The following is an 11,286-nucleotide window of genomic DNA, read 5'->3' on the forward strand; positions in this document are numbered from 1 at the left end:
AGGCTTCCCAGGACAGTGTAGTGGCATGACCTTATGGGTGGCACTGTGTCCTGTTTTACCTATGGAAGACAGGAGGACAACAATGGGCAGTAGTGGTAACCACTAGAGAAAGCTTTTGAGTAGGGGCTCCAGCTGGGGAACACAGGATGTGACCTTACTTACTTAACAGTCCAGATGGAACTCTGAATGCTGGTTACCAGGTAACCAGAGGCCAGCAGTAGCCTTTCCTGACTTACTTGTCTGGAGGCCCTTGAGGGAACAGGATGTTCTGCTGTTTCCAGACTTGTAGAAGCTCTGGCCACAAAAAAGCCAAGAGGAGTTGGCTTGGCCGCTTTTGGAGATGTTTGATTCGTCCTGTGACACACTTCAGGCATGCTTCCCGCAGTGAGCTGAAGGTAACACAGGAAAGCCTTAGCAGGAACGTTTTTGTTTGTCCCCGTGCTTCCCTGAGGTCCCTGCCTGGGTGTGTGTTCCCATGAGACACTAAGGAACATTCTTTATGCTTACTGATCACTCTTCGGTAATGGATTGCTGATGTCTCTCAGAGTGTTCACATTTAGACCCTTCTGCCTTCCTAGGTCTGTTGTGAAAATGAACAGGAGCCAGACTCTATGCCCAATCACCCCAGATTCAACTACAAGAGTCGAGAATACGTTCAACAGATGATTGACTACATACCAGCTGCTATTCAAAACCGCGACCACCTCTGTCTGGACATTTTTGTTGCCATGTACCGAACGTATGCTACCACCTGGGAGGTGCTGGACCTGCTGATGAAAACGTGAGTGGCTGTAGCCAACATAGGTGTTAGGAGAGCTCTGCTCTTCTCCAGGACTCTGTGCTCCCATAGAACAAGTGCGATTGGACCCTGGCAGTGTTGTTGTTCGTCCTGGGTCTGAACCTGCAAAGTGACCTGGACACATTCAGGGTTGGGGGGTGGGGGCTCTAGTTTGTGTCTTGCACTGTCCCCATGGAATGTAAAACATCACCCTTTCTTGTGCCTAGGAAAGAGCTCCTTTGCCATTTGTATAAAAGTTTCTAGGGCTTATCTGACATATAAGGATTCAATGGAACCTGAGAAGGGTCCTGAGGATTGGGGTGGTAGGGGACAAGAAGCCTGGAACCAACCAACAACCCTGGCAGGGACAGCTAGGCCTCCACCCCATTGTGTGAGGATCTCTGAAGACCTGTGATCTCAGCATGGAAGTCAGAACAGTGCGGAGAGACCCCAGGATCTGTGTTTCCTTTCTAAAGTGTTCAGATTCAAGTAGCTCCTGGTAGATCTATTAGTAGGTTGGGGACACAAGGCCTTAGGGTGACACCCTCATGAAATGCCACAGGTATGCATCCTTCCGTCCTGACTGCATTGAAGACCAGAAAACTAAGAGGTGAGTGGGCTTCTGGTGACCGGGAGGTAAGAGCCCATGGGTGCAAAAGTGTGGGTATGGGGTGAGACAGGTAAGAGCCCATCTATGGAGTTGGAAGTGGAAGAGGGAGATAAGGGCCTATTTGTACAGTCGGGTAGGGCATTTGCTGAGGACTAAACACATGCCAAGTACCCTGCTTTGGGGATTCCCCCCAGTGGGATGGTAGCTGAGACTTCACCTGCAGGTGGAGAAAAATGGAGGGCAGCAATAGGCTCCTTAGTTCTGAGGTCAGAGGGATGGAAGGAAACTAAAGGGCCCTGAGAGAATCCATCCCCACTACAGCCCAGCCCAGATAGCCCCATATGTCCTCCAAGGGACAGAAAGTGTCTGGAGTCCTGTGCACACAGACACACACTCCTGACAACTATGCTCCTAGTACATAGGCTGTTGGGCATTGCCTCGTCTAATGGGGCACACTGCCCTTCTTGATAATTGAGGCCAGGCTTCTGACTCAACTTCCCTCCAACCTTCTCTTCCCCAGTGCCATATTCTGCTTTCTGTTCGGCTGGTTTCAGAAATTCCCCCAGGATTTTTATGAATCCCCAGACCTGGCTGTTTTGAGTCAGTTCACGGAGTACGTGAGGCTCAATGTGCCTTGTGGAGACGTAGATACCCAAGCCAGGGAGCCTCTCTCCATATTTAAGCATCAGGAGTCTATCGCCCTTAACCTTGAGGAAGGTGAGAAGGTCTGGTGTTGGCTGCTATGCAAGGTAGGAGAGGATTTTGTGGTGGGTTTCACCAGGGTATTCTCAAGAGTTTAAAATGATGCAAGGACTGGACTCCAGTCAGGTAAGAGGAGAGGTCTGGGGATCCTCTAGCATGAAAAGGCCCTGTGGGTCCATCAACAGCATCTTGGGGAAACTCCCCCCATGCTAGGTTGTCTCCACTAAAAGCCTGTCTCCTTCTGCCTTTAGGTTGTGCAACAAGTCCTGATCTCACAGAACAGGATGTCTCTGGGAGGCAGAACACTCTGGCTCTGAGGCCAGCTTCTATGGCAGAGCCACAGGGAGACAAGCAATCCCAAGAGGACACTGAGCTTGTGAAAAGTGCAGTTCTGGATCCCTTTGAACCAAAAGCTGCAATAGAGCTGCTTCCGGCTTTAGATCAAGATCTGCCCACATCAGTTCATACACACTCACATGCAGATGTGTCAGCAGATGAGGCTGCAGATGTTTCACCTGCCAGGCCATTATTTGTGTCTTACACTGTGCCCATAGATACACCAGATTTTGTTTTCCCTCTGCCTGAGGTTGACATATAGTTAGGAGAATGATCTGCAGAGTTCTACCCAGATGAGGTTCCCCACCTAAGCTTATATTATTTCTTTATAGAAAATACCTTATTGTTTTGTTTGGTTCTATTTTTCATTGTTGGGTTTTTATTTGTGTTTGGATATTAATAAAATGAATTGTTTACTCTTCTTAAAGGTTATTTTCCTTTTCCCAGTGGTATAATGTACTCATGTTTTACCGGTGGACTGCATCTTTGAGCCAAACAGGTTTATCTCGAAAATGGAACCCTCACAGTTCACCCTGGAAGCACGGAAAGCAAGCAGGTGGTGTGGCAGAAAGTGGGTGTCTTAGTCAGGGTTTCTATTCCTGCACAAACATCATGACCAAGAAGCAAGTTGGGGAGGAAAGGATTTATTCAGCTTATAATGCCACACTGATATTTATCATCAAGGAAGTCAGGACTGGAACTCAAGGAGGTCAGGAAGTAGGAGCTGAAGCAGAGACCATGGAAAGATGTTACTTACTGGCTTGCTTCCCCTGGCTTGCTCAGCCTGCTCTCTTATAGAACCAAGTCTACCAGCCCAGAGATGGTCCCACCTACAAGGGGCCTTTCCCTCTTGATCACTAATTGAGAAAATGCCTTACAGTTGGATCTCATGTAGGCATTTCCTCAACTGAAGCTCCTTTCTCTGTGATAACTCAAGTTGACACAAGACTAGCCAGTACAATTGACTCATTGTCAACCTGACACACAAACACATCACTAGTAAGCCTCAACCCTTACATTTTTATTCATCCCCACGGGGTAAATAACTTTATATGTCCCATAGTCTTTACATATTCTTAAAATTTCAATCTCTTTAAAATATCCATCTCTTTTAAAATCCAAAGTTTTTACAATTAAAAGTCTCTTAACTGTGGGCTTCACTAAAATATTTTCTTCCTTCAAGAGGGCACAGACACAATTAAAAGCAAAAATCAATCTCCAACCGTCCAATGTGTGGTATCCAATTCATGATGTTCTGGGCTCCTCCAAGGGCTTTGGTCACTTCTCCAGACATGCCCTGTGTAGCACACGTGTCGTCCTCTAGGCTCCAGATGCCTGTACTCCACTGCTGCTGCTCTTGGTGGTCATCTCATGGTACTGGCATCTCCAAAGCACTGCATGACCCCTTCAGGACCTGGCCGTCAATAGCAACTGAGGCTGCACCTTCACCAATGGCCTTCCATGGCCTCTCACAATGCCGAACCTCAGCTGGTCTGTGTGACCCCCTTCATGCCGTGACAACCAGTACCACCTGTTTGACCCTTACACAGTACCAAGTCCTGCTGCAGCAGGAGGACAGCTTTGGCTATCTCTGGAACACACCCTCTTTTTTTTTTAATTTTTAATATTTTTATTACATATTTTCCTCAATTACATTTCCAATGCTATCCCAAAAGTCCCCCATAGCGCCCCCCACTTCCCTACCCACCCATTCCCACTCTTTTGGCCCTGGCATTCCCCTATATTGGGTCATATAAAGTTTGCAAGTCCAATGAGCCTCTCTTTCCATTGATGGCCGACTAGGTCATCTTTCGATACATATGCAGCTAGAGACAAGAGCTCCGGGGTTCTGGTTAGTACATCATGTGGAACACACCCTCTTTGTGCTTTCAAAAACACTTCCCAGAAGATGTCACCTCAACAATGCAGGTCTCTTCTTAATCACCACTAATTACTTAGTTCCAGGTAACCAGCATCAATTGTCCAAGTAATACAAAGGTCTTGCTTAGCAGTTCTACTATCTTCTTAATCACAGCTGATTCTTCAGCCCCAGCTAACCAGAACCACAGAATAATCAAACTCCAAAATAGCAATGGCCCTGAAATGCATCTTTAATTTTCCTCCCTGAAATTTCACAAGCATGCCTCCATCTTCTGCACCTGAGTTTTCAACATTATCTTCCAAGCTCCTACACAACATCTGACAGAGCTCTGAACGCCAAATGGATCTTCAAGCCCACAGTTACAAAGTCCTTCCACAGTCCTCCACAAAACATGGTCATGTTGTCACAGCAATACCCCACTATGCTGGTACCAATTTGTGTTAGTCGGGGTTTCTATTCCTGCACAAACATTATGACCAAGAAGCAGTTGGGGAAGAAAGGGTTTATTCAGCTTACAATTTCACACTGCTGTTTATCATCAAGGAAGTCAAGACTATAACTCAGGAGGTCAGGAAGCAGGAGCTAATGCAGAGGCCATGGAGGGATGTTACTTACTGGCTTGCTCAGCCTGCTCTCTTATAGAACCAAGACTACCAGCCCAGAGATGGTCTCACTCACAAGGGGCCTTTCCCCCTTGATCACTAATTAAGAAATGCCTTACAGTTGGATCTCATGGAGGCATTTCCTCAACTGAAGCTCCTTTTCTGTGATAACTCCAGCTGTGTCAAGTTGACACAAAACTAGCCTGTACACTGGGCAAATACCAGCAGCGGTGAACAATATAAACTATGTGACTAAACTGTGTGACTGTGACATGGCATTCCTGGGCTCAGCAGTGCCCCTAAGAATTAGGGACACAGAGGCCCATATCAGGGCTCATGGACAGTGGTCTCTACCTCTGGGCTTCTATTCTCTCAAATTGACAGGGGAAGCATGCAGACAAGGATGAATTCAGCTTAACTGTAATGGTGCTCACTCCATTACATTCTCTCCATCCCTGGGTCCAAAGCTCTGCATACTCACTGAACCATGCTTAAACAGGTGGTTATCATAAAGAATTGCCAGGCTCCTCCACTAATCTAGAGATGTTCAAAAAATGAGAAGACTGAGCCCATGGAAATTTTACACATTTCCTCTGTGGGGAATGAGTTTGTTGTATTCTCACTGTTTACTATGTATATGGAAACCTCCATGCGACAAACCCAGGAGTCATCACCAAAAATGGCTCACTCAGTCCTCATTCTGCGCATGTGCTATGCCAGGGAGTGTTTAGAAGATACTGAGTGGTATACATGTCCCTTCCAGGGCATAGGTCCTCTCATGTGGGCTTTGATGCTAAAGGACCCCCCCCCCCCCACACATCACATCATTGGCCACCTACGTATTTGGCTCAGGAAAAGTTTATATATACCAGGTTAGTCCCAGTCTCATCAAGAATCTAGCTGTACACTTCATGTAGCCCCTGAGCTGGGTGGGATTTCCAGTGTCTCTGAGGACTGGAGACTGAGGGCTGCAGGTTGGAGACAGGCTTTCTGGGTGAACAATGGAAGCCTGTCTAGCACAGAGCTTTGAGAAGGAGCTGTAGCTAGAAGTGATAGTGGCAGGTGGTCTAGCTGTCATCATCACACGAGGAAAGGTGACATCGTCCATTACCAATGTGTGTAGAGAATCTCTGGGAATATTATTAGAGCTAGCAAGCAAACCCAACAACCCCACAAAGGAAACACTCCTCCATATGAACTGAAATGAGCTCTCCACAACTCCACAGTGGCCATGCACAGGAAGGACAGCAGATAAGCCTGTTGTGCAGGAAAATCAGTAGGCATGGCCATCAGCACAGGCATAGACTCTGTTATTGCCTTCTCTCCTGCTCTCCACAGTGTTTGATGTCCTCTCCAGAAATATTTAAAGACGTGTAAACAATGGGTAGGACATACAGCAGACATTAGAGCATCCAGGTTAAAAAGAAAAAAAAAAAAAGACAAGAAAATCCACAGGTGCAGAAAGGGCAGGGTCACAGATGAAAGCATGCTACCATTTCAAATTGGAGGCATAGAAATCAGCTGCACTTTCCAAATAATTACTGTGGACAGCAGGGAATGCTTTTGTGAAAGTCCCTAAGCAGATCTGAGGGACCCGCCAAATAGCACATATCAGGATAGGAAGGTGGCTCTCAGTATGGCGCCTGCTGAGAAAGTGTAAGGACCTGAGTTCTGATTCCCAGCATCCACAGAAACAATGGTGTAGTCTTGCATAGGATACCCTATGTGATGGGGTTCTGTTTGCTTTCAACTTGATACAAGGTAGCAGAAACTCAGAAGGAAAATTGGGAAACTGTCACCATCAGATTGGCCTGTAAGCAACTCTCTTAAGCATTCTTTTCATTAATCCTCTATGAGGGAAGGTCCAGGCTACTGTGGGCAGTGTCACCCATGGACTGGTGGTTTGGAGTGGTCTGAGAAAGTTTGAGTAAGGCAGTCAGCATTGGTATCCCATGGACTTTGCTTCTGTTCCTGCCTTTGGTTTCTGCCTGAGTTTCTGCCTCGCCTTCCCTTCATGCTGGACAGTAACCTGTTGGATAAGATCAATGTTGGCTTTTCCAGATTGTTTTTGGTCAGTGTTCTAAGACAGCAATAAAAACAAAACTAAATCACCCTAGGATAGACATGTCCCCTAGCTCATTGCTCAGCCAGTTTTATGCTTTGGTGAGCACAGGACTGAGAGAGCACATCGGTCAAAGTAAACTAAGAGTAGAGTGGTTGAGGAAGAATCCTAATGTCAAATTGCTGCTTCTACCCACATAGTTATGTACATGAACAAAAAAACACATGCACACATACATAACCATACCAGACATGAACCACATGTACACATACATAAACCACATGTACACACATATTTACAAACACAAAAACACAAACACACAGGAAAACACATACAGTGTTAGTGGTTGACTGCTGTGAACAGATACCTTGACTGGGCAACATTTTTTTTTTAAGATTTATTTATTTTTTTATATGTGAGTACACTGTAGCTATCTTCAGACACTCCAGAACAGGGCATCCCATTACATATTGTTGTGATCCACCATGTGGTTGCTGGGAAATGAACTCATGACCTCTGGAAGAGCAGTCAGTGCTCTTAACCGCTGAGTCATCTCTCCAGGCCTAAGGCAACTCTTATAAAGAATATTTATCTGGAGCTTGCTCATAATTTCATCAGTTCAGTCAATTATAATCAAAGCAGGAGCGTGGCAGCATCCAGGCAGGCATGGTGCAGGAGGAGCTGAGAATTCTACCTCTTCATCTGAACGGTGCTAGCAGAATACTCACCTTGAGGCAACTAGGATGAGGGTCTAAAATCCCACACCCATGGTGGCACACTGACTCCAACAAGGCCACACCTTCTAATAGTGCTACCCCCTTGGCCAAGCATATAGAGGCCATCACACACTCACACACACACACACACACACACACACACACACACACACAACTAGGTCAAGGCCAGTTTTGAATAACACCTTAAGCAGCTATTTCTAGCTGTGATCAACTGTCAGGAAGGAAGAAGTGTCGATGGATCTGAAAGCAGAGCATAGATGAGCACACAGCAAATAATCCTGGAATGCAGTGTTCACAGAGTCTCACTATGGAGTTCTGGCTGGTTTGGAGCTCACCCTGCAGTTTGTGCTGCCCTTGATGTACAGATCCTCCCATTGTGCTGCCCTTGAACTACAGATCCTTCCATTTCAATCCCTTAAATCAGTGGAGTTCAACCTATGGGTCAAATGTGTTTTTGTATATATACACATTATGATTAATAAGAATGGCAATATTAGAGTTATAAGATATCAGTGCAAAGAATATATGCTAGGATCACCACAGCAGCAAGAACTGTGTTGAAGAGTCACAACAATAGGAAGGTCGAGAACCACTGCCCTCAATGGTGGACTTATAGGTGTGTACTGTGATCCTGAGAAATACAATTTTGTTTATCCTTCTTGCAGAGTGTTCTCCAGCCCAGGAGCTGCTTGGATCTTTGGATGACGTGCCCCTGAAGATACATTTGTGGACACCTGGGTTAAAAGACTACACAGAGAACATGGGCTCTACACAGAAAGGGAGAACATAAGGAAGGGGTTGATGAGAGGGTGGGGCCCAGGAGCAGGCTCTGGGAAGACTTTGCAGTAAAGAGGGAAGCATTAAGTGGGTGGCTGACACATGTATAAGATCTTTCTCATGTGCCTCCTGAGACCTCTTAGTAATACAGATACTTCTCAGCTTAGAACTGGAATAAGATTCATTCTCCTCACTGTGCCCAAGGTTAAAGAAGAAGTTAAAGTACTGGTGGGAAGGTGACCCTGACTTGGTTAGCTGCCTGACAGGGAAAGAACTCCATGATTGCTGTTTATGTGAGTCTGTATCTAGGCTGTGATGGGCTGTTTAGTGATGTGTCTGCCTTCAAGGACTCCCTGCCCAGTGACTCTTCCTTCTCCTATACTCCTGTAACTAATGTGCACAAACTCATTGGTTCATCCTGTGGGGCTATTTTGTGTGTGTAATGGTTTGCATGGGAAATGTTGCCCTTTTGGCTCCTGTGCTTGATCACCTGGTCCCCAGTCTGCAAGAAGGATAGCACAGAGGAGCTCTTTCAGATGGTAGAATTTGTTTGCAGGATACTTTTTGAAAATGAAAGAAAGAAGGAGAGAAAGAAAAAAAGAAAACTGTGTTTTGTAAGGGATATATGTTTAAGGACCACAGATGCACAACAGCAAGAGTGGAATCCAATGTCACAAAATTTTTTGGGTAATTACATCCCATCTGTGTCAGTCCTTGGATGTGTTAACTAGAAAGGCCTTCTCAAGTTAGTTGGAAAGAGCAATGTGCAGGGCAGAGACACTGTACAGAGGGATTCTGTTCTTTCCTTGCAAGGTTTTAGTAAGTCTGTCTTAGTCCATTATTTTTAATGCTGTAAAGAGACTCCATGACCAAGGCAAACTTATAAAAGAAAGGGAGAGAGGCTGGCATCTGAGCAGGTCTGTACAGGATGGGCAATGGTTGGAGGGCATACTGGTCACCCCAGGACGTTGTGGCCCCCCTCCTAGGAGCAGAGCTCAGAGGGGGAGGTGGGGATGGAAAAGCCCTTCTATGGCTAGGAGGCACTGAGTGGCCTAGCTGAGTGTGTGTGGAGCCTCACTGGTGTTACTGGTTTCCAGGGGGTGGTGGCTTCATGCCTCTGGGCCATGCTTTCCCTGAGGCGCCTGGCAGAGCAGGGAGCAGAGGGATTGAAACCGGGGTAGGCCACTGCACCTTCTTTGCTGAGACCATTTGTTGCCCAGAAGGTCTGCTGGCTTCACTGGCTCATGGTCTGCTCAAAATCGCGTCACTGCAGCTCGAGAGGCTGATCATCCAGTCCAACGGGCTGGTGACCACTACCCGGACCATTAAGCAGTTCTTCTATCTGATGGTGGCAGCCAGCTAGAAGCAGGAGTTCCCCAAGGGCTTCATCAAGCCCCTGGCTGACCTGCACAAGCAGAGCCAGCTGGGTGTGGCCACATCGGCCCCTCAGGGGCTCCCGCCTCCCACCCCCACCCCGTGCCCACCGACCTGCTGGCCAATCCCGGGGCCATGGAGACCCCTGTCTATGCCAACCTGAGCAGTTTCGCTGTTGGCGCTGGGCACTGTGGGGCGCGTGGACACCATAGACTTCACCGTGGAGCCAGTTTCCTTCTTGCTGCCAAGGGACGAGATCAAGGCTGTTGCCACCTCCACATCCACTGGTCCTTGCTGTGCTCAAGGAGGAGCCTCAGACCGTGCCAGACGTGCCAAGCTTTGGTGACAGCCCTCTGCTTTCATGCATCTGCTTGGACATGCAGTAACGCATCAAGGCGGGTCACAAGAGGTTTCGCAACCGCACTGCTGCCTCAAAAATGCCACAAATGCCAGGTGGAGCATATTTCGCGTCTGGAGTAGAAAGTCAAGACCCTCAAAGCCAGAACACTGAGCTGGCATCCAACACCAGCCTCCTGTGCGATCAGGAGAGACAGCTCAAACAGAAAGTCCTCAGCCACATCAATTCAGGAGGCCAGTTGCTGCCCTCAGCAAAAGATTCAGGCATACTGAGCTGTAGTGCGGGGCGCATGCGTGGAATCGTTGTGGTGGCAGTTGGAGATGAGGTTTCTGGATTGCACGAGTCGGACCCCCTTAACTCTGAATGGGGACCCCTCACACAGGATGCCCGCGCTCTCGCCGCCTCTGTACCTCCAGTCCATGCTAGGGTGCTCCTTTGTACCTCTGAGTAGGGGCTCTAAGGGGCGCACAGCCACATGCTCCGCCTTTCCTTTCCTTCCCCCCCCTTTTTTTCCCCTTTCTTTTTGAAAAGAGAACTGGAGTTTTGGATTCTGCCCTATTTATGTTTCTACTTGGGAACAAATGTTGGTTGCCTATTGCATGTATTTTTCCTTGTGTTGCCTTTTTAAAGAAACAGGAAGAAGAAAACAAAACAAATAACCCAACCTCTCTCCCCAACTACCACCCTGCTCTCTCTCCTCTTTCCTACACCCCGACCCCTTGTTTGGTTTTTTGAGACAGGGTTTCTCTGTAGCCCTGGCTGTCCTGGAACTCACTCTGTAGACCAGGCTGCCCTTGAACTCAGAAATCCACCAGCCTCTGCCTCCCAAGTGCTGGGATTAAAGTTATGAGCCACCAAAGCTGGCCCATCCCCTCTCTTTTTGTTTGGTTTTGTTTTGCTATGTGTCCACATTCCTTTTCTGTAATCCTTGGTTCGCCTGTTTTGTGTTTTCAGTAAAGTCTTCATTATGACACACACACACACACACACACAAAGGTTTTAGCTGGCGGCTTGCTTACAATTTCAAGGTGTGAGTCCTTGACTAACATGTTAGGCAACAGGTAGGAA

General features: G+C 47.2%; 1 protein-coding gene and 1 pseudogene across 1 annotated transcript; both read left to right on the top strand.

Moving 5' to 3' along the window:
- The first annotated feature begins 254 nt into the window (after window positions 1–254).
- On the top strand, window positions 255–2,725 carry LOC147003287 (ral guanine nucleotide dissociation stimulator-like). The gene is made up of 5 exons (XM_085841858.1): window positions 255–395; window positions 579–781; window positions 1,341–1,388; window positions 1,909–2,105; window positions 2,342–2,725. Exons 1-5 carry the CDS (start codon window positions 264–266, stop codon window positions 2,686–2,688), a joined length of 927 nt encoding a protein of 308 aa, XP_085697984.1. The 5' UTR covers window positions 255–263; the 3' UTR covers window positions 2,689–2,725.
- A 6,774-nt stretch (window positions 2,726–9,499) lies between these two features.
- On the top strand, window positions 9,500–10,669 carry LOC147003288 (transcription factor JunD-like; annotated as a pseudogene).
- Window positions 10,670–11,286: the final 617 nt, after the last annotated feature.

Source organism: Mus caroli, unplaced genomic scaffold (genome assembly GCF_978045245.1).
Source record: "Mus caroli unplaced genomic scaffold, Mus_caroli_1 scaffold_8, whole genome shotgun sequence".
In the NCBI taxonomy this organism is placed as follows: Eukaryota; Metazoa; Chordata; class Mammalia; order Rodentia; family Muridae; genus Mus; species Mus caroli.